The sequence below is a fragment of the Myodes glareolus genome, chromosome 2 (genome assembly GCF_982192425.1).
Source record: "Myodes glareolus chromosome 2, mMyoGla1.1, whole genome shotgun sequence".
Classification (NCBI taxonomy): domain Eukaryota; kingdom Metazoa; phylum Chordata; class Mammalia; order Rodentia; family Cricetidae; genus Myodes; species Myodes glareolus.
The window spans coordinates 111,917,589-111,942,836 of NC_142027.1; the positions used below are offsets into that span (position 1 = coordinate 111,917,589).

At 52.0% G+C, this 25,248-nt stretch overlaps 1 protein-coding gene across 1 annotated transcript in view; it reads left to right on the plus strand.

Annotated features, from left to right (window-relative positions):
* Positions 1 to 24,518, plus strand: part of Clip2 (CAP-Gly domain containing linker protein 2) — a 59,335-nt gene extending 34,817 nt beyond the window's left edge. The window contains exons 7-17 of the mRNA XM_087903563.1: positions 480 to 583; positions 4,178 to 4,238; positions 9,486 to 9,590; positions 10,862 to 11,776; positions 13,615 to 13,672; positions 15,185 to 15,268; positions 17,336 to 17,492; positions 19,713 to 19,872; positions 21,495 to 21,677; positions 22,037 to 22,099; positions 23,146 to 24,518. Of these exons, the coding sequence (XP_087759689.1) occupies positions 480 to 583; positions 4,178 to 4,238; positions 9,486 to 9,590; positions 10,862 to 11,776; positions 13,615 to 13,672; positions 15,185 to 15,268; positions 17,336 to 17,492; positions 19,713 to 19,872; positions 21,495 to 21,677; positions 22,037 to 22,075 (1,866 nt within the window). The 3' untranslated portion in view covers positions 22,076 to 22,099; positions 23,146 to 24,518. The remainder of the gene's footprint in view (positions 1 to 479; positions 584 to 4,177; positions 4,239 to 9,485; positions 9,591 to 10,861; positions 11,777 to 13,614; positions 13,673 to 15,184; positions 15,269 to 17,335; positions 17,493 to 19,712; positions 19,873 to 21,494; positions 21,678 to 22,036; positions 22,100 to 23,145) is intronic.
* Positions 24,519 to 25,248: the final 730 nt, after the last annotated feature.

Sequence of the window (25,248 nt, forward strand, 5' to 3'; positions counted from 1 at the left end):
CTTCTCCGGGTGTTGGGGGCTTGGATTAATACAGTTGCATCAGTGTTGGGTTGTTTAGTAGTAGAAAACTTGCCTAGAGACCCTAGTTTGGGATTGGAGGCATTGTTCAGCATTAAAGCCTAACCTATACAAGGCTCTGGGTTTGATCCCCAGTAGTAAACAAAACAAAACAAAACAAAACAAAACACTCAACTATTTTAAAACCAACCTCATCTATATGTTCAGAGGATTCTAGAGTACACACATGCGCACACACACACACACATACATACACACACAGACTCACACACTGTGGGCCCTCTGCTTCCTTCCCTGCGGGGCCTTCTCTCTTCATGCCTAGTTCACTATCCCTGCCTGGTTGGGACCAACAGGGGACAGGAAGTGTAGGCCTCCTCTCCTTCACTCTCCCCTGCTTCTGTCCTGTCCCCAAGAGAAGGCTGGAATTGACTTGACCCTATCCTGGCCTTTCTCTGGGTCAGTATGTTGCAGAAGCCGAGGAGAAGCTGCAGCGGGCACGGTTGCTGGTGGAGAACGTGAGGAAAGAGAAAGTAGACCTGTCCAATCAACTGGAGGAGGAAAGGAGGTATGTCCAGGGCACCTGCTGGGCCAGAGTGCAGTCTTTTCAGAGCCCAGTGAAAAGGGGGGAGGGGGAGGAGAAAGGGGTGTCGGGTGTGACGATAGCATAGGCCTGTCTGTAATCCTAGTACTTGGGAGCTGAAGTAGGTGGATCAGTATTCCATCCTAGCCTGGGCTACCTGAGCAACCTAGCGCAACAAATTACAAATAAAAAAGCAAACAAAAAAAATGTGGTTGGGAATGTAGCTCAGTTGGTAGAGTGTTTGTCTAGCATACACAAAGCCCTGGGCCGGAGTCCCAGGACCACATGAACTGGGAGTGGTGGTAGATGCCTGTAACTTCAACACTCAGAAGGTAGAAGGAGGGAGGATCAGGAGTTCGGGGTCCTGATCGGCTACGTAGTGAATCTGAGACCAGCCTGGGCTACATAAGACCCTGTCTCAGAAAGAAAGCTAGTAATTTTTTTTTTAACAGCAAGGGCTTGGACCAGCTATGATGGTTCATATTTATAAGCCCAACGCTAAGGAGACTGAGGCAGGAGGATTGCTGACAGTTTGAGGAAAACTTGGAACGACACAGATTTCATGTGTCATTTCATTGAGCTCCATAGCAAGATGTTCTCTAAAGCCCTCTGAAGAAGGAGCTGGAGCTCAGCAAGGGAGTGCTTGTCGAGCCTGCGGAAGACTGACTTCCATCCCTAGGCAGGAATTTCGGCCTTGGGTTCTTCTTAAAAAGTACTTAAATCTAGGTGGTGGCGGCACACACCTTTAAACACAGCACTCAGGAGGCAGAGGTCTATGTGAGTTAGAGACCAGCCAGGTCTATAGAGTAAGTTCTAGGTTGGCCAGGGCTACACAGAGAAACCTCTCTCCAAAAAAAAAAAAAAAAAAAAAAAAGTGTGTGTGTCTGTGTGTGTGCACATGCGTGAACATCAGCAAACAACCTGTGGGCATTAGCTCCTTTCACTGTGTGAGTCCTGGGTATTGAACTCAGGTCACCAGGCTTTGCGGCAAGCACCTTTACTCACTGAGCCATCTTGTTGGCCCATACATCAATTTTTGAGATGGCCCCCAAGGATGGAGCAGAAGTTCCTCCAACTCCTGGTTCCCTAGAAAAGCCCTTAACCGATGTCAGGGATGCGAGCATGCTAATGCAGACCCAGAGACCCATAGAAAGATACAGACTTTGCCCGTCAGCCCCAACCAGAGACACAGGGCCTGTCTTCTTCCTGGGTCTCCTGCTGGGATATAGGGCTGATCCTGTCACCTCCTTCCCAAAAGATGACAATTTCTCTGTATGGTCCTTCCTTCCCCCATGCTGGCAGCTAGCCCCCAGTCTTGACACCCCCATTTGCATCTGTTTTGGGCATTCCGCCAAATCCTGCAGTTACAGTCTCACTTGGGGGGGAAATGAGGGTTTATTTATATCTGCATGAGATGGTAGTCTGGCCCACACATCTGGTTCCCATGGTGATGCATCTCATGCCAGAAAAAAAAAAATAGTCTTTTAAAGCATCCTGAGGTGGGGGCTGGGAGATGGCTCAGTTGCTAAAGTGCCTGCTACGGAAAGGCCGGGATTCAGATCCCTAGCTATAAGACAGGCATGGTCACACACGTCTTTAACCCTGCATTAGTTATACAAAGACCTGCAGATCCCCGGAGCTCCCTGGCCAGTGTGTCCAGTTAGTACCACCAGGTTCAGTGAGAGGCTCTGCCTCGAATGAGCCAGATACCTTTGAACCGCACTGGGGAGGCAGAGGCAAGCAGGTCTCTGAGGTCAAGGCCAGCCTGACTAGGAGTTTCAGGCTAGGCGGGGCTACTTAGTGAGGCCTTGTCTTAGACAAACCAAAACAACAACACCGAGAACCCAGCATAACAACGACAAGACAGAGGAAAGTGCTAGAGAATGTCCCCCTGATGGAGTTCCGGGGCCATGGCTCAGCGGGGAAGAGCACTTTCATTGCAAACGTGAAGACCTGAGTTCAAATCCCCAGCACTCATGGAAAGCTGGCATGGCTGCTTATGCCTGTAACCCTGCGGTTGGAGGGATGGGCAGAGCCACGAGGATCCTTAGGGCTTTCTGGCTGCCAGTCTAGCTTCAGGCTCAGTGAGAGACCCTGTCTCAAGGGACTAAGGCAGGCAGTGGCAGAACAGGATATCCAATGCCTTCTGGCTTCTGGGCAGGTACATGTGTGCGCGCACACACACACCATCAAGCCGTGGCTTCCTCCACTCAGATATATAAGCTATGTACAAGCTCATTTCATTCAAAATAAGGCATCGTGGGGGCTGTGTTCACCAAGGGCCTCGATGCGGTCTCAGCGTTGTGTAGCGTCACTTTATGGCCTCCGTCACCTTATAGGTGAGCCTCAGCTCAAACCAGTGGTGGTGTGAGCTGGTGCTGTGTCCTGCTCTGTGCTCGTCTGGCAGGTGTACAGGTGAACATGTGTCCCTGAAGGGAGCCCCTGACTCTGCAGTGGGGTTCCTGGGGGAACTTCTCCATCAGTGGAAGGCCCAGGAAATGTGTGCTGGGACCTCAGCTCTCAACTTTGAGGATGAGAGTGGAGTTAGCGAATAGGAAGTCTCCTGGCCTCCCTCATCCTCTTTGCTGAGAGAGGACCACATGACGTAGTATGTCCACTGAAGAGCCACAGTCCTGAGTTGGCATGGGTTCTTTGTTGGTATTTATTCATTCATTCATTCATTCATTCATTCATTCATTTATTTGAGACAGGGTTTCTCTGTTGCTTTGGAGCCTGTCCTGGAACTAGTCCTTGTAGACCAGGCTGGCCTCAAACTCACAGAGATCTGCCTGCCTCTGCTTCCCGAGTGCTGGGATTAAAGGTGTGTGTCACCACCGCCTGGCCCAGCTTTGTTTCTATTTTTGTGGGTTTTTTGTTGTTGTTTTGGGTTTTTTTTTTTGGATTTTTTTGTTTGTTTATATGTTTTGGGTTTTTTGTTTTTCAATACAGGGTTTCTGTGTGTAACAGTCCTGACTGTCCTGGCTGTCCTGGAACTGCTCTGTAGACCAGGCTGGCCTTGAACTCATGGAGATCTGCCTGCCTCTGCCTCCTGAGTGCTGGGATTAAAGTTGTGTGCCACCACCGCCCAGTCCTGATTTGGTGTTTTGAGGCACGGTCTCACTTTGTAACTCAGGCTGGCCTCTTAATTCCCAAACCTCCTGCCTTGACCTCCCAGTGCTGTGCTCCACCACACCTGGCTCAGATTATTGTCCTCTATTTTCCATGGACATCCTGAGAGGAAGGAGGCTTGTATTCAGTGCAGGAGGCTTCCAGAAGGTTCTTTCCCTCCTCAACTACAGGATTCAAGGTAGTTCCTGGCTCTATGGGGACAGACTCTTCTGAAGTTCAAGATTGGTTCCCAAGGTCTTCTGATGTTTCCGTCTTCATAGCTGACCTGATGCACATCCATTTGTCTTTGTGCATGCACATGTGCACATGTGTGTCATGCGTGTATGTGAACGTATACATGTGAGCGCATGCATGTGTGCGTGCGTGTGTGTGTGTGTGTGTGTGTGCGCGCGCACGCGCTCTATATCCTTGACTGCAAAAGCCCACCTCTGCCTCTTTTCCTGCCCACAGGAAGGTAGAGGACCTGCAGTTCCGGGTGGAAGAAGAATCCATCACCAAAGGCGACCTAGAGGTAACGGACACTGTCCTCCTCTGCTCACTTAGGCCCAGTCCTTGCCATGAGAAGTGACCTTGGCATTTAGGCAGCAAGCCTAGGCCTTCTTGGAGAGGCCTGGGTGACTCAGTGGAAAAATGGGGAAGAGTCAAAGGCCCCCTTCATGGAAGAGCAGAGGAGGGACATCTGGTGTTAGAAATGGGCATAGCTGTGTTCCAGGAATCCAGGGGACACTGCATTGTTGGTTGAAGGTAGAGTCGGGACAGACAAGGTCACTGACATTTTAGGCCTGTACCTAACAACATAGGAGCCGGACTCCTGGGGTCATAGACACAGGCCTGACTAGAAGGAGCAGTTGGGATCACAGAATTTACAGATGAGAGAACCAGAGCTTGCCTGCTGGGGCTGTGTCTCCGTTGGCAGAGTGCTTGCCTAGCACTCAGGGGCTCTAGTTCTAGTGGAAGGAGAATTGAGTTCAAGGTCATCCTCAGCTAGCTAGTGAGTTTAAGGCTAGCCTGGGCTACATGAAGGGGGGAAAAAAAGGACCAGGGCTCAAGAAAGTGGAGACTATCCCAATGCTGTATCCAACTAACAAGTGTAGGCACCAGAGATGGCGATTGCGGGGTTCTGGTTCGTCCTGTACCCTCTCCGTTCTGCCACCTGTATACATGGTGCGGACACAGTCGGATCGTCACTAATCAGTAAACACACTGTGCTGAGTCAGGGACTGGGGCCTTAGGTCCATTCAGGGGCAACTAGCCCTGCTACTAAGGCCTGGAGAGACCTGTGGGGTCAGGAGGCCATCCTTGGCCACCTTTTCTGCTGTGTCTCCCGATGTTCCCTTGGAAAGGAAAAAGGTAGAACTCTTGGACTGGCCACGTGGGTCTGCGATGCCTCTGGCCCATCCAGCCTCTGGAAGCCACTTCCCTTTGGCAGCCCTCGGCTTCCTTCACAGTCGAAGTCCCTTACAGGTTGTCAGGAACAAGTGTCCATCCCTGTGGGGCTTGTTTAAATGCAGCTGAGACCCAGTAGTCTGCATTCGTGACTAATTCCCAGGTCCCTGAAGGACCTCAGAAGGCCCAGCCATAGGTCATTTCTCGATTCCAGATTGGTCTGGGCTTGGTGGCACCCTAGCTTTCTAGGGCAAGTGAGAAGGACGATTGGAAGTTCAGGACTAGCCTGGGCTACATGCCAAGTCCAAATCAGTCGGCGCTCCTTAGCAAGACCCTGTCAAGAAAACAGTAAAAAGGAGCTGTAGCTGTAACTCAGTCTGTAGAGTGCATACTTAGCATGTGTGAGGCCTGGGGTTCAAATCTCAGCAGGATAGCACGTGCCAGTAATCCTAGCATAGGGAGGTAGAGGCCGGGGAATAGACATTACAGTCATCTTTGGCTACATGGCAAATTCAAGGCTAGTCTGGTCTGTGTAGTCCAGTCTGGTCTAAAACAGGCAGGACGACATAGTAAGACCCTGTCTTTTAAACAGCAATAAAAATTGGATGTGGTGGCACCCATCTGTAATCCAGGCCTTAGGAAGTAGAAGCAGGAGGTCAGGAGTTCAGGGCCAACCTCAGCTATGCTCTGGGTTTGAGGGCAACCTGGGATAAATGGATAAATGAGACTCAAGAAGGAAGATAGGGAGGGAGGGAGGAAGGACAAAAGGAGGAGAGGAAGGGAGAGAGGAAAGAAGGGACGAAGGAGAAGGGGAAAAGATCAATATCCTTAGCCAGCCCGAAGCCATTATGATTGTGTTTTGTGACAAAGGGACAGGACAGGTGGTGGTTGTGTGGGCTTATCTGACGGGCAACAGTCCCCTTGCAGAGGACAGATGGGTGGGCTCGTGGGGCGTGGGTGCTGCCAGAACTGAGCCCCCTCCACCTGCTCCCATCAACAGAGGCTTACGCAGGGAAATCATCACACCACCCCCGGGTCGGCGGTTCAAGGGACTGGAGCCAGGGTGGTGCCAGGTGCTGACAGACCCTTGGTGACCCTGGTCAGTCAGTCTGTCTGCCGCCTGTCTGTCTGGTCTCTCTACATCTGCTCCCAGGTCCAGCCTGCCAGACGTTACCACCCAGTTATCCCCTCGAGAGAATCTGGTGGGTCCCAGGCCTGCCAGTAGTCTGGCGCAGGCATCGAGGAAGGGGGACAGGACAAACGGTGATACAGCCAGTTTAGCCAGAAGGGCTGTGGCATCCAGTTTTGATTTTTTTTTTTTTACTTCAAAGACTAAATTGTGACGATATTTGGAGCAACCAGAGTGTGAACCGTGCTAAAGTCCAACTTATCCCCATGCACACTTGGTTTGATTTGGGTTTTTTCACGATGGCCCAGGCTGGCCTGGGTCTTAGAATTCTCATGCCTCAGCCTGCAAGCATCAGGATTGCAGGCTTGTATCCATGCTGTTTTCCCCACCCATCTTAAAAGGCAAACCCAGAGGCTGTAGAGATGGCCCAGTGGTTAAGAGCACTCGCTACACTTCCGGAGAACCTGGGGTTCGGTTCCCAGATGGCTCACAGCCTCCTTATCACCAGCTCCAAGGGTTATAGCACCGTCTTTTGACCTCCATGGGGGACCTACATGGACACCCATGAACACACACACACACACACACACACACACACACACTTTTTTTCATTTTTTTTTTTTTGAAAAAAATCAAAAGTAGCTGGGTAGTGGCAGTATACACCTTTAATCCCAACACTCGGGAGGCAGAGGCAGGTGGATGTCTGTGAGTTGGAGGCCAGCCTGCTTCTATAGAGTAAGTTCCAGGATGGCCAGGGTTACATAGAGAAACCCTGTCTCAAAAAAACCACAAACAGACAGAAATCTGGCACCACAAAGATGACTCAGTGGTTAAGATAACTTGCTATTATTGCAGAAGACCCGGATTCTCCTCCTAGTAACCACATGGTGGCTCACAACCATCTGTAACTCCAGTTCCAGGGCGTCTGATACCTCTTAGCCTCCAAAGGCACTGCACATACATGGTGTTACACATACATGCAGGCGATACACTTACACACATAGAAATAAATACATAAATAGAAAAAAGACTAAGTCAAAACCTGGGGGTTTGGCTCAGTAGTAGATAACTTACCTAGAAACCCATATTGGGGGGGCCTAGGGACACTGGGGGCATGACTCAGCAGGACACGTATGTAGGACCCCCTAGTTAGGGGCCCACAATGAGGACAATCAACAGAGAGTTTATTTGGATCCCTAGCACTCTCCTTAGAAATGGGCATGGCACATGTCTAACCCTGTGGCTGAGGAGCTAGAGACAGGGTCCCTGGAGACGAGCTGGCTGACCTAGCCAGTGATCTCCAGCATCAGTGAGACCCTGCCTCCGAAAACAGGATGGAGATTGGTTAAGTCCTAGTATCCACCTCTGGTCTACACACACACACACACACACACACACACACACACACACCCCGAAGTCAAAATTGAAAGCCTGAACCCTGTCCTAAAGAGAACTTGATCCCTCAGGGCCAGGTCACCCCATCCTTTACTGTCTTCGTGACTAAACTCATTATTGCTCGTTAGGCCTCCCTCTCCCCTTTATTTTCCCTAGTGGCTGGTATTAGGTTCCAATCTTACAGTCTCCATGGCTGGCCACTTCTTCCTGACATCTGAATATTATCCCTGATGGCTAAGCCCCGCCCCCCCTTCAGACTTGCTGCAGGATTGTGAGGGTGAGAGAGATGTCGCTTTAACCTGTGTTTCCCTAAGGGGGAGTTACACCCTCCCCATTCTCCCAAGACAACCCTGGTTTCCATTCTGGTCTCCTAGGAGTACCCCAGGGTGAGTGTCCTTCCCACCTCCCCGCTGACTTGCAAAGATCCATCACGGGCCACCCGAATGCCAACCCTGTGCCACCCAGAGAATGTCGTGCTTTGTTCTCGAATGAAACGGGTGTTGTAAAGAGGGGGACAAAAGTGCCCTTGTACTTCACAGAGACCAGGCATCCTCTGCAGAGCCTGGGGAACAGGGAGGAGGGGGAGGGATGCCGCCAAGCTAGGCTCCAGGAAGGGCAGTGGATGTTAGCCCAGTCCCCACCCAGGAGGTCTGCCAAGGAGAGAATCAAGATGGCATGAGTTCCGTTAGGCAGGGATCGCCGCTGGCGGGTACCTATTATCCCAGCACTAGGGAGGCTGAGGCAGAAGGATTGTAGGTTCAAGGGCATTCTGGATTACATACTGAGTTCTAAACCAAGCTGGGCTTGGTGCAATTTTCATACTTGGGAAGTGAGGGGTCGGCCATGACAACATAGTGAGCCCCTGTCTCAAAAAACAAACAAGCAAACTAAACTAAATAGCAAAGTCAAGATGATTTGGGAAACCCTGAGCTGTTGGGTTTTCCCCCTTGAATACAGGCCTGGGTGTCTTGAAGTCCTGGGACCATTCATTGATCCTGTCTGAGGATGCTATAGCTAAGACTTAAAGCTGGAAGTGAAGGCACACACCTACATGTAAATCCAGCACTTGATTGGCTGTGTAGCAAAACCCGGCTTCGAAACACCAAAAAAAAAAAAAAAAAAAACCAGGTGCAGTGGTATGCATCTTTAGTCCCAGCACTCGGGAGGCAGAGGCGTGTGCTCCTGTGAGCTCGAGACCTATGTAGGGCATTCAAGGCCAGCCAGAGTTGACAAGACAGGAAGGGTTAGCAAGATGGCCCAGCAGGTAAAGGGGCTTGCTGCCCAAACTGACAACCTGAGTTTGATCCCTGGGACCCACATGGTGGAAGGCGAGAACTGACTCCCACAAGTTGTCCTCAAACTGCCCTCATGTGCACTGTGGCATGTGTACATGTGCACGCACGCACACACATGCATGCATTAAATGAATCAATAAAATGCAACTAGCAAAAAAGAAAAAAAATGCAGGACTTGAGAGTCAAGGGAGGAAATTGGGGAAGCCATTGCCACCGCATCGCCAGAGGCTGGCAAAGGATGGTTCCCACAGCCTCCGCTGCTTTGAATATAATCACGGCTATATTACCATGAGGGGAGGGCACCCAGCCTCTTGTGCACCCCACTTCTGAGATCTTCTCTCTCTTCCCCCCAAGAGATTCCGGCTCATTGATCTATTTTCACCAGTCTTGTTCGCTGAAGATGACGCCTCCTCTCTTTCTCTCTCTCTCCTTCTCCTTTTCTCTCTCACTCCCGTTCTTTCTTTTTCCGGCTTCCTGTTCCCCGTGCCCTCTTCCCCACACCCCTGCCTTCCTTGTCTGCCCTGCCATCCCTCTCCCCCTGTGGGTGGAGCAGACCCAGACCCAGCTGGAGCACGCGCGCATTGGGGAGTTGGAGCAGAGCCTGCTATTGGAGAAGGCGCAGGCCGAGCGGCTGCTCAGAGAATTAGCGGATAACAGGGTAAAACGCGCCCACCACCGCCACCCACCTGGCCGTCACCTCGGCCCCTCGATGCCCTCTTTGCCTGTTTTCATTTCCTCAGCCATCGCGATGGCCGCTCTCCCTTTTTAGAATTTCCTTCCGCGCTCCCCTCTGGGAGGGAAGTTTCGAGTCAGGCTCCCTGTGGCTCTTTTGGAAGGGGGTATTGGTCCTCTGGGATTGCTCCCAAGTTCATGACTCCTTGAGTCGAGGCATCTCTCTGAGACCTTCCCCTGAGCCTCCTTCCTGTCCATCATGACAAAGAAGCCTCCTGGGAGTGGTCTTAGCAGTCTCAGGTGGACACGGGCTTCCTTGTCCATGCTGCCTCGGAGGTCAGAGATAGCAGTGCAGATACAGGTGCTCTAGCCTAGAGAGTCTTAGGGTGGCAGCAGAGGGCCAACCTGGAGGATCTCTGGGGCTCAAGAAGTGGGGCTTTTCGTCCGTTGGGATATCCCCAAAGAATGGAACTATGTCAGTCTCCAAGTCTGAACATAGCCATAAGTGTGTCAGGGAGACCCTGAGAAGCTGCATTTGGGACAGTGGTCCCGTCAATCCTAGGGTGTGGTTCTGTGTCCCACACTCGAGACCCAGCTGGCCCCTCCACACCTGTTGCACATGCACTGTGCATATGCCCATACAGCTGTCCAATCCAGCTATAGCTCTGTGGGGAGGGATTTGCCCAAGCAGCAAACATTGATCAGGAAAACCTCCTTACAAACAGGCTTGAGGCAAGGGCTCCGTTTCTGCATGGTGGCCATAGCACCGTGCAGGACATGTGGGCGGCTGGAGACACATTCGTGTGCACACTGGTGATCATATGCACTATGCACTTTGTGTGCCAGAATGCTATGTGCAAAGAAACTCACTAGGTGGGTTAGCGCCCTCTAGACAGGCTCAGCCAGATTGCAAGTCAGAGAAAGTTTCTCCAGCTGGGCATGATGGCACATACCTGCAATCCCAGCACTTGGAAAGCCGAGGCAGGAAGATTGCTGAGCCAGGCATGCACCTATAGCATTAGCTTCTAGGAAGTTCTAACCTCGAACTTCTCTCATGCACTGATGGGTTCTAAGACACCTGAGCAACAAGGCGTTGTGGTTCACCCTATCATTCGGGGTCCAGTAGGGTCCCAGAGAAAAGCCAGTAGCTAGGTAGGAATAGGCACCTTCCCGTCATCTGACTCCCTTCCATCAGGGCTGGTGTGTCTGCTACGCTCAGCCTGGGCCACTGACCCGTCTCCCTTTCTCTCACGCTAGCTCACCACAGTGGCCGAGAAGTCTCGGGTGCTGCAGTTAGAGGAGGAGCTGAGCCTGCGGCGCGGTGAGATCCAAGAGCTGCAGCAGTGTCTCCTGCAGTCGGGCCCGCCACCCCAGGACCACCCTGAGGCTGCCGAGACCCTGCGGCTGCGAGAACGACTGCTGTCGGCTAGCAAAGAGCACCAGCGAGACAGCACCCTGCTCCAGGACAAGTACGAGAAGATGCTAAAGACTTACCAGGCTGAGGTAGACAAGCTCCGGACAGCCAACGAGAAGTACGCACAGGAGGTGGCAGACCTCAAGGCCAAGGTTCAGCAGGCCACCAGCGAGAACATGGGACTCATGGACAACTGGAAATCCAAGCTGGACTCCCTGGCCTCTGATCACCAGAAGTCCCTGGAGGACCTGAAAGCCACACTGAACTCTGGCCCCGGCGCTCAGCAGAAGGAGATCGGGGAGCTGAAGGCGCTGGTGGAGGGCATCAAGATGGAACACCAGCTGGAGTTAGGCAACCTGCAGGCCAAGCACGACTTGGAGACAGCCATGCTCGGGAAGGAGAAGGAGAGCCTGCGGCAGAAACTGCAGGAGGCTCAGGAGGAGTTGGCGGGGCTGCAGCAGCACTGGAGGGTGCAACTGGAGGAGCAGGCCAGCCAGCACCGGCTGGAGCTCCAGGAGGCGCAGGACCAGTGCCGTGATGCCCAGCTGCGTGTGCAGGAGCTGGAGGGACTGGACGTGGAGTACCGTGGCCAGGCCCAGGCCATTGAGTTCCTCAAAGAACAGATCTCCCTGGCCGAGAAGAAGATGTTGGATTTCGAGATGCTGCAGAGGGAGGGAGAGCGGCTGCGGGAAAAGCTTCTGGTGGCCGAGAATAGACTCCAAGCCGTCGAGTCCCTGTGTTCTGCCCAGCACAGCCATGTAGGGCTGCCCTCTGCCCCTGTGGGGCCCAGATGGGGAGGGGCTGGGAAGGTGGGGCCTCTGTGTGCTGCGTGGGGGAGCATTTCCCTTGTGCCTGGAGCTAGCCAAAAGGGGGTTCAGAGGGAGCCCTTCCATCTCCCTCAGAGCCATGTTGATCACTGGGAACAGTGTAGTCCAAGAGGACCCTGTTTGGTTCTTCATAGATAGGCACCGTCTCTCTCTGTAGGGTGCCGTTTAGGGAATCAGTTGTCTGTAGCCTTTCTCCCAGGAAGAGACATATTTGTCTGATTTACTTGTTTGTCTCAAGCTAGCCTCAAACTTACAGACTTGTCTGTAGCTGAGGATAACCCTAAGTTCCTGGTCCTCTTGTCTTTACCTCTCAAGCACTATGCTTACACAGATGCAAGCTACCATATTCCACCTTGCTGATGTGTGTCTCTGTGTGCATGCTCATGTGTGTGCTCATACACATGTGTGCATGTGTGGAGACCAGAGGTCAACCTTGGGTACTGTCCACTTCGTTTTTGACTTGTTTACCTGGCCTGGAGCACCTCAGGTAGGCTAGGCTGGCTGGCTGGCCACCGAGCACCAGCAGGCCTCTGCTTCCCAGGGGTGGGATTGAAAGTGTGTGTTACCATACCCGGCTGTGCCCAGGTTCTTTTTTTTTTTTTTAAGATTTATTTATTTATTATGTATACAGTGTTCTGTCTGTCTGTATGCTTGCTGGCCAGAAGAGGGCACCAGATGGCTGTGAGCCACCATGTGGTTGCTGGGAATTGAACTCAGGATCTCTGGAAGAGTAGGCAATACTCTTAACCTCTGAGCCATCTCTCCAGCCCCTGTGCCCAGGTTTTTTATGTGACTTCTGGGCCCAAACTCAAGCCCTCCTGATTTTACCGGAAGTACTTTATCAACTGAGTCATCTACCCAGATCCCCAATTTTTCCTTTTCAATTAACTTTTTCTTCCTTGGCTCTGAGTCTACTATTAAATAAACACTGTATCCATTCAGTGTTGTATGCATTCAGTGTAAGGACTTCCCTGGAGGAGCCGGCCCTGGGCTCTGCTGTATGCATTCACTGTAAGGGCGTCCCTGGAGGAGCCGGCCCTGGGCTCTGCTGTATGCAGTCAGTGCTGGTTTTATGACTGGAGCATCAAGACCAGTGTCCTAGGGATGACTGGAAAGATTGAGCTCAAGGCAGAGCTCAAGAAAAGAGACAGCAATCTACTATAATAAATCTGTTTAATCAAGGAGTATCCACACCAGACCAATACATAATTCTAGCGCCTGAGGAGACTGAGGTAGGAGGGTCACAAGTTTGAGGCTACAGAGTGAGTCAAAAGCCAGTTTGTACAACCTAATGAGTCAAGAGTGAAAATGAAAAGTTTAAAAAGGTTGCGGGCATGACTCAGCTATAGAGCACCTGCCTAGAATCCCCCAGTGAGGGGCTAGGGTGTGGCTCAGTGGGAGAGCCCCTGCCTAGAATCCCCCAGTGAGGGGCTGGAGTGTGGCTCAGTGGGAGAGCACCTGCCTAGAATCCCCCAGTGAGGGGCTGGGGGCGTGGCTTAGTTAGAGCACCTGCCTAATAGGGAAAAGGTTCTAAGGTCCATCCTCTGTTCCTCACTCTCCAAAATAGATCTGGGGCTGCCGGGGAATCCTTCAAGGGACATGGAAGCCAACCTGGGCTTTTCTTTTCTCAGGAAGATTCCAAGTATGTCTGCGCCCTCTGCTGGCATACTGGGTCCCTGCATCCCCAAGGTCTCTTCTCACTAGTTGAGGTGTAAGAACCGTCCTGGGTAGGGTGGCAAGTGTGTCCTCTTACTGAACTGTTCTTTCAGGTGATCGAACCCAGTGACCTTTCCGAGGAGAAGATTTGCATGAAAGAGACTGTGGAGGGTGAGTAGCCTTGGGCGGGAATCCAGGCTTTGTGGAAAGACAGCTGGAGGCCACCTTGGAGCTCAGTCACAAGGTCTGTCATCAGCTCCTCATTGAGCCACCTGCAGTGTGCACTCACCCCTCCAGGGGAGGTTGTCACAGAACCAGGGAAGGAACAGGTGTCTGGGTGTCTCATAAACCACCTTCCCATGGGCCTATGAGGTAGCCCTGCAGGTAAGACACTCGCTGCCAAGCCTGAGGAGTTAAGTTCGATTCCCTGGCTGGCGCATGGTTGGCAGGAGAGAATCGACTTTTGCAAGTTACTCTCCGGCCTGTAGGTTGCTCCACCTGTGAGCTGTGCACCCGCGCGCGCGCACACACACACACACACACACACACACGTCTACACAATAAGGTAAATAAGTGGAATTTGTTAACAAGAACTGAAGGGCCGTCCATGTCTGGGATATATAGAGATGGGAAACTGGGGGACATATGCTAAAATTGTGACTGGCAGGAGCGTCGGCCTCCTTGTGGTGAGCGGGAGAGGTTCGCTCTGGAAAATGGAGTGTTAAGTAAGATGGGATTGCAGACAGCAGAAGCCTCTCTGCCTACTGCTGCCCCTTGTCATTTGTTTGGTTTTTACCTTATCTTTTAAAAATTAGATGTAAACTAGCCAGGCACGGTGGCACACACTTATAATCCCAGCATTGGGGAGGCTGAGGCAAGGCTGCCATGAATACACGGCTAGCCTAGGTTACAAAAAATAATTGTGCCAGGCAGTGGTGGTACACGCCTTTAATCCCAGCACTCGGGAGCAGAGGCAGGTGGATCTCTGTGAGTTCGAGACCAGCCTGGTCTACAAGAGCTAGTTCCAGGACAGGCTCCAAAGCTACAGAGAAACCCTTTCTCAAAAAAAAAAAAATCTGTAAGATGGGCTTCCCATGAGATCAGATCTAGCCTAGGCTACGTATCAAGATGCTATTTCAAGAAAAGTAGGTATATGTTGCAGCTGAGGGTGTGGCTCAGTGGGGTGCTTGCCTGGCATGTGGGCAGCCCTGGTTCTGCCCCCACCACCACATAAAACAGCATGGTGATGCGTGTCTGTGATCCTTCGGAAGTGGAAGCAAGGGAATCAGAAGTTCAAGGTTATCTTCAGCTGTGTCAGACATTTGAGGCCAGCCTGGGCTATGCAAAAGAGATAGGTGCTAAACAAACGAACTTGAGAACCGTCCATGTGCTCCGAGGCATCTTCCTGGTGGTTTGGGAAGCAATCCGTTCAGGATTGTCGTGATGATTCTACAACCGCCATCTTTATTTCACTACTTCGACTTTTTTTGGCTTGAGGAAGCCAAGGAGATGGAGATTCATGTTCCCTGAACCACACACTGTCGGGTCAGCTTCATGAGTGGGTGACTGAGGCGGTGAGAAGAGATCTTTGACATGAGAGTGTGGCCTCTAGGAGGGCCACCCCTTGCCCACACTAGTGACCCTCGGGTGTTCATGGGTCCCTGTCTTTTCTTCCTCTTCTAGGCCTGCAGGACAAACTGAACAAGAGAGACAAAGAAGTGGCAGCCTTGACATCCCAGATGGACATGCTCAGGGCCCAAGTAAGTGGTAAGTCTCCCTCCCTATGGCCGGACGTTGGGGCTTAGTGGAAGCTGGCTCTATATCTCTGAGGTCCAGCTGGTCTGTCTGCTTAAGAGCTATACCTGGACTCTGCTGAGCAGTCACATATGTGGAACTGAGCTCATGCCCCTAGGACCCACCAGGTCTTTCTTGTCCATGGCCTTCTTGAAGACTTGAGTCTCACAGGCCTCTTTCCATGCAGACCCTAGTCCCCAGGAGAGGTGGGGTGGACTGCAAGAAAACTGGCATGGAGGGGGCTGGAGAGATGGCTCAGCGGTTAAGAGCATTGCCTGCTCTTCCAAAGGTCCTGAGTTCAATTCCCAGCAACCACATGGTGGCTCACAACCATCTGTAATAAGGTCTGTTGCCCTCTTCTGGCCTGCAGGCATAGACACAGACAGAATATTGTATAAATAATAGATAGATAGATATTTTAAAAAAAGAAAGAAAGAAACCTGGCATGGTGCTACATACCTGTAATCCCAGCACCCAAAAGATAGAGGCAGGAGGATCAGGACATTCAAGGCTGCGTTGAAATTTTGGGGCCAGCCTGGGCTACATAAAACAGTCTTAAAAGAAATAAAATAAAATATAGAACCTGGGCCACAGCCAAAAGCAAAGTATACAAAAGGCCTGGGAGAGGTCGGAAGTCTGGAAATGTGACTGTGGAACTCACTGGTTCAGAGTGCCCTTGCCATTACTCCAGAAACACCCCGCTAACTCCCGGAGCCTGGTTCTCATTCCCCTTTTCTTCTAGTCCTGGCTACATCTACCTGGCCTCACAGATCTTGAGAAAGGTAATCGGGCCGTAGACTCTCCCAAGGCCAAAGTGAAAACTTAGCCTCAGCTTTTCCCTTGTCTGGACAGCTGTGTGAAAACAGCCGTGGTGATCTGCCGTACATCCCCACCCCACAGAGCCGGGGATGCTGACTTGGGGGAGCTGGACTTGTGCTTCCAGGTCACAGTCTGTCACTGAAGGAAGTCAGGGCAGAAACTCCAGCAGGAGCACAAAGTAGAAACCACAGGAAAGTTGCTTGCTGACTTGGTAGATGCCTTGTGTCTTGTTCGCTTTGTGATACAGCCCAGGTCCACCTGTCTAGGGAATGGTGCTGCCCATAGTGGGCTGTACTATCTGTCTAGGGAAAGGGGCTGCCCACAGTGGGTTGGGCCCACTTGTATCAATTAACAATTAACAATCAATTAACAATTAACATTCAATAATTAACAATTAACAATCAATTAACAATTAACAATCAATTAACAATTAACAATCAGAAGAATACACATTCACAGACCCACAGACCAGCCTGATAGAGTTACTCAGTTGCAATGCTGATTTTGGTTGACTCTAGACTGTGTCCAGTTGAGAGTCAGTACTAACTTGGATGCTACCTCCATCTTTCTTTCTTCCCTTTCTTCCTTTTCCTTTCCTTTCTTTTTTGAGGCAGAGTCTCATGTAGTCACAGCAGATCCTGAATTCCCAATGAAGCTGAGAATGGCCTTGAACTCCTAACCCTCCTTCTGCCTCCCAGGTGCTGGGGTGACCCATGTGTGCTTCCACACCTGGTTTAAGTGGTGCTGGGGGTGGACCCAGGTGTCATGCTTGTGAGGCCTTTGCTACTCTTGTCGTTGTTGTGTGGGACGGGGTCTCTCTAGCCCAGCCTGAAACTCACTATGTAACCAACTGTGACTTTGAATTCACAATGATCCTCCTGCCTCAGCCTCCCCACTGTGGGAATTATAAACCTGTGCACAATGTTTGGCGCCGCCTGCATCTTAGGGTGACCACTCTGGCTAAATCAGCCTCTCCTTGGTGTTTGAGATGCGTTGGGGGTCTCCTGAAACCCTGGTTTTCCCAGAACTGGCCTTGAATTCCTGATCGTCCTCCTGTCTCCACCTCTGAGGTGTTTGCACCATAGGCCAGTGTACGCTACACTCCAGTGTAGGCAGTGCTGGGAATCGAACCCAGGGCCTCCGATGTGCTGGGGCCAGCACTCTACCCACTGAGCCACAACCCCAGTTCCCATTTGTGTCTTTCTCTGTGGCTTCCCCCAGCCCTGGAGAACAAGTGCAAATCAGGAGAGAAGAAGATGGACTCTGTCCTGAAGGAGAAGAGGCGTCTAGAGGCAGAGCTGGAGGCCGTATCTCGGAAGACCCATGATGCCTCAGGCCAGCTGGTCCACATTAGCCAGGAGTTGCTGCGGAAGGAGCGGTGAGTGGCTCCGCTCAGTTTCAATGAGGCTGCAAAGACTTTTGTTTTTCTTCTTCCTTCCTTCCTTTCTTCTTAATTTTTTTCTTTCTTTTTTTTTTTTTTGTTTTTTGTTTTTTTGAGACAGGGTTTCTCTGTGTAACCCTGGCTGTCCTGGATCTTACTCTGTAGACCAGGCTGGCCGAGAGCTCATAGAGATCCACCTGTCTCTGCCTCCCGAGTGCTGGGATCAAAGGGGTGTGCCGCCGCTGCCACCTGACTGTTTTTTTTTTTTAGATGTCTTTATTTTATGTATGTGAGTGTTTTGCCTGCATGTATGTCTGTGTACCCCGTGGGTGCCTGATGCTCACAGAGGCCAGAAGGGGACATCAGATCCCAGGGAACTGAAGTAACAGATGGTTGTGAGCTGACACACGCGTGCTGGGAATGGGACTCGGCTTTTCTGCGGGAGTTATAGGTGCTCTAACCACTGAGCAATCTCTCCAGCCCCTCCGAGTGCCTAACGTATGAGAAAGATGAGTGCCCCCCTTACGTTGTGGTCTTATGAATGTCTCTCCACTTGTAAAATAATTAAGTTTACTCAGAACTTCAGTGGGCTTTTTCTTTTTAAGCATTTGCTTATTTATAACTTCAGGTGTGTGTGTGTCTAAATGTACACCGTGTGTGTACTGGAAGCTGGGGGGAGGGGGACATCAGGTCTGGATCTGGGGTTACAGGTGGAACTGGGAATCAAACTTAGGTCCTCTGGAGATCAGCCAGGTCTAACCATGGAGTCGTTTCTCCAGCCCCAGCTTTTGTGTTTGTTTTTTCGTATACGGCCTCTCTGTGTACCCCAGGCCTGCCTTGAACTCCCTGATCCCCCTGCCTCGGCTCCCCGTGGGTTAGGATTATAGAGGTGAGCCACCGTGCCCGGCTCATATAATGTAAGGAGCAAAATGGTTTTCAGGTTTGTCATTTATTCTGCGTAGCCTTGGCTGTCCTGGAACTCGCTCTGTAGACCAGGCTGGCTTCAAGCTCACAGAGATCCGCCTGCCTCTGCCTCCCAAGTGCTGGGATCATAGGCGTGTGCCACCACCGCCTGGCCCCTGTTTCCTTTTTCTTTTTTTTTAATTGCATTTATTTATTTATTTATTTAGTCTATGGGAGGCTGTGTGTGCCACAGAATATGTGTGAAGTCCAGAAGGCAACCGGCAGGAGTTAGTTCTCTCCTTCCACTGTGTGGGCCCTCAAACTTGGCGGCCAGTGCCTTTACCCACTGAGCCATCTCACCAGCCCTCCTCTGGCTCTGGAATACTTTTCTCATTTACTTCTAAACCCAGACTGGTAGCTCAGCACAAGGGTGTGCACGTGGGATCCCAGTATTCGAGAGATTACCGTGGGGCTAAGGGATGTGACTTCATTGGTAGCAATCCTGACTGGCGTGTACGACATCTGGATTCCATGCCCAGCACCACATGCACCAGACATAATGGCCCGTGGCCATGGTTATCAAATCTGGAAGGGGAAGGCAGGAGGGTCAGGAATTTGGGGTGCGATGTAGAGAATCGGAGGCCAGCCCAGGCTGCATGAGACTGTGTCAAAACAAAACAGGAAGAAAAGTTCTGAGACTGGGGAGATGGCCGCTTTCCAGATGATCCCAGTTTGTTCCCCAGCACCTACATGGTGGCTCCAAACATCCATACCTCCGATTCCAGGGGGATCCAACATGGTCTTCTGGCCCCTGGGGCATACACGAAGACCAAACACTCTTACACATAAAAACAAATAAATCTCTTTAAAAAAACAAACAAGCGGGGCTGGAGAGATGGCTCAGTGGTTAAGAGCACTGCCTGCTCTTCCAAAGGTCCTGAGTTCAATTCCCAGCAACCACATGGTGGCTCACAACCATCTGTAATGAGGTCTGGCGCCCTCTCCTGGCCTGCAGACATACGCATAGACAGAATATTGTACACATAATAAATAAATATTAAAAAAAAAAACAAGCAAAACTCTAAGAACAGCCAAGGCCTCTTGATCATCCTTCATCCAAAGGCTGCCCTTCTTGGGTGTGGCAGACCCACGCTAAGCTGTGCTACATCCTCCTCCGCGCTTGTCTCTGATGCACCATTGCCTGCGGCTGGCGCCCCCTGGTGGTACTGGGCCTCCAAGCACCTGTCTTACACCACGTTGTGGGGGTGAGGTGCAGCGCTGAAGCCCTGGTTCTCTGACTGTCCGCCCACCCAGGAGTCTGAATGAGCTGAGGGTGTTGCTGTTAGAAGCCAATCGCCACTCCCCAGGGCCCGAGAGAGACCTGAGCCGGGAGGTACACAAGGCAGAATGGCGGATAAAGGAACAAAAACTGAAGGATGACATCCGGGGCCTGCGTGAAAAGCTGACGGGGCTGGTACGTGGAGGCAAAGGGTGGGGTCAGGGTAAGGGGTTGCCGGGCCAAGGAGCCCCACAGTGACCTTCCAGAGTTACAGAGGGGGCTGAAAATCCAGTTCTCTGGGATCTCAAGCGCGTAATAGTCGGAGGGTCCCTAGTGGCCCCTTTGTGTACATCATAGCTAGAGATGCTCCTACACCCGCACACACAGCCAGCTCTGATCAGAGCCAGACGTGCAAAAGTCAGTCATGTGTGGAGGGCAGAAAACATCCGGGCGGTGAGGAAAGCAACCAGAAACCAGAGGCTAGGCTCCTTGTTCAGTGGTGTGTGGGGCTGTAGGCCGTCTTGGTAAAGAGACGAGAGGTTTGGAGTGAGAGGGATGCTGAAGTGTCTTCAGTAAAAGCGACTTGACTTCGAGCTGAGATGTCTGGGTGTGGATGGAGACAGGTGGTGGTATTGGCGGCACAGGACAGAATTAGGACCTCCCCCCTTTCCTTTTCGATTGATGTTTCAGCAAACTTGATCCCCGGCCATCTCCAGCCATCTTTGACATATAGTTTGGGTAGACCAAGGAGGGTGGGATCTTCTTTACCCCCACGCTTTGGAATACAGGGATTAGATCTGCTGTTTCTGGCCCTGGAGGAATCCACAGGGTAGAGAGGAGGGTGGAACAGTAAAGAACATTCAGGGAGCTGGGGATGTTGTTCAGTGCTTGAAGTCCTGAGTTCTATCCCCAGCACTATATAAAACCAAACCGAGTGACCTATGACTGTGATCCCAGTATTGGGGAGGTGTCATTCAAGGCTATCCTCAGCTACATAGCAAGCTCTGGGCCAGCCTGGTCTACATGAGCCCCGTCCCAGAAAGCAAAGAAAGGAGCTCTTTAGGCATATGGGGTTCGTCTGGTTTCATGGGTCCTAGGAATGGCGGCTGTCGGGCCCAGCTGCCCTGACAGCATGCAGGTCCTGTGTCTAGCCTGCTTACGTATCAGCACACACATGCACACCAGGGTACTTGTGGCCTGTGTGGCTCTGTGACACGGGAGGAAGGAAGAACCTATGCTGGTGGACTTTCCATATGAGGTACAAGTAGAGGGGAGCTCGTATTTGTACCCTGGGGCTCCAGGCTGAAGGACCAGGCCTGGTCCTTCTGGGCGAAACAGTGATAAGCTGGAAGCCGTATGAAGAGCCTGAGTCCTGGAGCCGCAGTGAGGTTTGCACAGATGCTCAGAGCTTGGCCTGAAGTCTCAGGCTGGGGCAGGAGGAGTGGGGAGGCTGAGCCGGCCAGGTGCATCTTGGGAGGATGCTTTCATGGGAGGACAGAGTGGAGTATGTGGACACTGACCATCATAAATCATGGCGAGGAGAAAAGAGACACGTGTAAGGGGTTGGGGATAGATGGGAGGAGCGTCACATGGACTTGAAGTGAGAGAGGAGTACTAGGTGTAGCTGAGTCTGTGGAAGTTGGAAGGGGCAGCTCCGGTAAGGCTGGGGAGGGAGGTCTTAGAGTCTAGGGCTTGGAGACGTTATAAGGGAGGTCCCTGTAAAGCCTAGGCTGGACTCAAAAGGGAGGTGGGACCTGCTGAATTTCCGGTTAGCACCCACCCAGGCAGGTCATGCGCCCACACCTCCACCCTTCCAGGACAAGGAGAAGTCCCTGTCAGAGCAGAGACGCTACTCCCTCATTGACCCAGCTTCAGCGCCCGAGCTACTGCGACTGCAGCACCAGTTGGTGAGCACGGAGGATGCCCTGCGGGACGCACTGGACCAGGCCCAACAGGTGGAGAGGCTGGTGGAGGCTCTGCGGGGCTCTGACAGGACTCCGGTGAGCACACATCCGGGGCTGCAGCCTCAAGAAGCCCCCATCATGGGAGGGTAGCCGAGTCCGAGAACCCCAGTCCCAAATGGGAGGCAGCTCCATCCTGGGGATCCCAGTCTGACAGAGGAGAGTGACCCAACTTTGGAAACCCCCTCTCCTCAAGTCTGAGGAGGGTGGTCCCATCCTAAGAACCTAAATCTGAAAAGGAAGCAAGCAGTACCGTCCCGGGAGACAGCCGCCCCCCAAAAGCCTAGTTGGTCCCACTGGATACCTAGTTCCCCCTTGTGGTTACTTGTGGAACTGCATCCTGGACGACTGCTCAGTGGTGCCTCCCCCTCCCCATCCCTTACTCCCCTCCCTCACAGACCATCAGCAATTCTGGTTCTGCCAACGGTATCCACTAGCCAGACAAGGCCCACAAACAGGAGGTAAGCCCGCCAGCAGTCTCTCTAGGTCGCCCAAGCCAGCAGGCCTCTGAAAAGGAACAAGAACTGTGTGTGTGTGTGTGTGTGTGTGTGTGTGTGTGCCCTGTAACAGCAGGGGATTGCTTGCTTAGGAAGATTCTGGTACTAGTTTATCCTATCAAGGAATGATCCTGTTTTTCTTTTCTTTCTTTTTTTTTCCCTGTGGTTCTGGGAATAGAACCAGGGCCTTAGCATTGACCACACCCTCAGCCCCTTTAGGCAGGGGCTCTACCACTGAGCCACACCCTAGCCCTCAGTGGGGGATTCTAGGCAGGTGCTGTACTGCTAAAGCCCCATCCCCAGCCCTTGTTTCTGGAGGACAAAGTGTTCCAGTTTCTCACCTTTCCCCCAGATTATTCACCCAGATTATTGTAAGCACCCATGATGGACGTAGCCCCTGGTCTAGGAGCATCTTTGTCCCCAGATAGTCGTGTGACCCGGGCAAGTGAGGCTGGAATGAAGACAAACTCAGCTTACTCCTTGAGCTTACGCATTTAGCAAGGGTCGGGCTTGGGAACGAGGACCTTGAAGGCTGTCCCTCGCCAAGTGGCTGAGGACAGTGCAGCTGGTAGTGTTGGGGTGGCAGAGCAGCTACCACCCTGGGAACTGTTGTCTAGACCACGTGAAGGTTTGTTTTTCCAGCAACCTTGTAAGAAATATGGTCCTCATCACTTCCAGATGTGGAGACTGAAGTTTGGGGTCTGCTTCATGTTTTTTTTCTATATATATATATATATATATATATATATATATATATATATATATATATTAACTTATTTATTTATTTGGTTTTTCGAGACAGCCACCATCACCCAGCTTACTTCTTATTTCTTGAGATCTATTCTCCACAAAGGTTCTTGGGTCTCCTTATAGAATCCAGGCTTTTCCTGCCACAGGGCCTTGGCACATGGTGTTCCCCCTACCCTGCATGCTGTCTTCCCCCTTGTCTCTCCCTCGTCTGCCCATTCATCCCTCAAGACTGTTGATGATCAAACCCTTGTTCTCTCTAGGACAAACACTGACCCCAAGGGACGCCATGAACCGGCCCCATTCCCACCAGAGCCCCGCCGGGCTTCCCACCTGCGGCTCCACCTCCAGGCAGGAGCCAGAACTGTCTCTTTGGAGATGAGACTGTGTTTGTATTGTCCTCACCGCTGTGGACAGTTCCCACCTGAACCCCCTGCCGGACCAGGAGGCTCCCACAGACACGGCCTTCCACAGAGCACGGTACAGCTGGGCCTGGCCCCAGACAACCTCTTGTCTCAAGGCGCTTCTGGACTTTGCAGAGGCTGAAGTGAGCCAGTTAGGCCTCTCTTGGCTACAGCAGGCTGCTCTGAGTCTTGTCTGGGCACCTGGGTACTTGCCTGCCTCCCTTCCTTTCTGGTGTCCCCCAGGTCCCTTGCAGGCCTCTGAGGAGTGGAGCAGGGCCCTGCTTGGACACCGACACATTGAGAAGGGCTTCAGTCTTCAGAAACTAGGAAGGGCATTCTTGACTCTTTTACACATTGGTACAAGGTCTCTTGGGCATCTTTAGCCAGGGGCAATTTGGGGATTGACAGGCTCCTCCTTCCTCAACAGCAAGCTAGTATGCTTACTTACCCCCACCTGCTGCCCAGAAAGCATTGAGCAGACAGCTACAGTATTAGGCGAGTACGCAAACCCAGTCTTCCTCCCCTCCTGACCTTGAGCCAGGCCTGGCTTGGGGCTTGGAGTCAAGCTAGAACAGGTACAAAACTCTATAAACAAAGCATTCACATGGTGTTTTGCTGTGGGGAGAGAAATCGATCTGGTTCCCTTTATTTCTGGGAACCCCTGCTATGTTACTCCAAAGACCCCAGCAACCCACAGAGGGCCATGCTCCTGTCTTCCTAGGTGGGACCACAGTGGGTGACCGCTATGGTAAGTTATAAGGATGGCCCAGGTGGCCTCCGTGAGCACCCCTGGGGACCAGCAGGGGGCGCTCATACTCGCCGTCGGGAGGAGTCGAATTAGCATCTCCACCCTCCTTTCTGCTTTGGATAGCACTCGCCTTTAACAACAACCAGCCTAGAGCCTAGAGTTGACGCTTTAGTGGCCTAACTGCAGAGCCAAATATTGCTCTTTTCAGCACAATCGGGCAGCTCACGGATTAGGAACTAATAGCCAAAGGCTCCCACAGTAGGGACCAAAAGGGGCTGAGCCCCACCCCGGAGTGGGCTTGCACCTGGGAGGTGTGCAAGAAGCCATTTCCTCGCAAGCACTGGCCTTTGAAGGCCCCCTCAGCCTACCCGGTGTGGTCACACAACTGTGGCTCAGCCGTCCCCTCCCCACCCCTCCCCCAGTGGAATTGTGAAAGTGTGGCAGTCCATGTTCGGACAATAAAGCTTGTGACTGAGGTACAGGATTCCTGCTGTCGCCTGCTTCTGTCTTGGACACCCTGGGGACAGGAGTGGGTTCTAACTCGGCTCTCAGTTGTGAAGGGTCAGTGGAGGTGGGGGGGTGCTTTCTAGGGGCTGGATTTGAAGAAGGTGGACCACGTCCCTAAGGAGTAACACCTGAGTTTGTCCCCTGACCTCCACGGGTACCTGAGGGTGCTTGCATGTTCATGCATGCACACTCATACACAGGAGCACAGGCACGCGCACATACACAAGCATTTTTTTTTAAGTCTGCAAAATCATAGGTTTTCTATTGCTATAATAAAACAGTATGAGCAACTTGGAGAGAAAAGGGCTTCTTGCAGCTTACGGTTTCACATCAGGGTCCACCGCTGAGAATCGGGGCAGGAACTGGAGCAGAAGCCATGGAGCGGTGCCGCTTGGTGGCTTGCTCCCCGTGGTTTGCTCAGCCTGCTTTCTTCTACACACCAGGATTACCTGCCCGGGAGTGACCCTGTCTCCAGTAAGCTAGATCTCCCCATACCATTCATTAAGAAGATGCCCCACAGACGTATCTACAGGCCAGTCTGGTGGGGGCATTTTCTCAGTCGAGGTCCTGTCCTAGTTACTTTTCCGTTGTTGTGTCAAGAGCACCGTGACCAAGGCAAGCTATAGGATAAAGTATTTAATGAGATGTAGAGTTTTAGCGTGTGCATGACAGCCGGAAGGCGGGCACTGGAGCATGGCTGAGCGCTT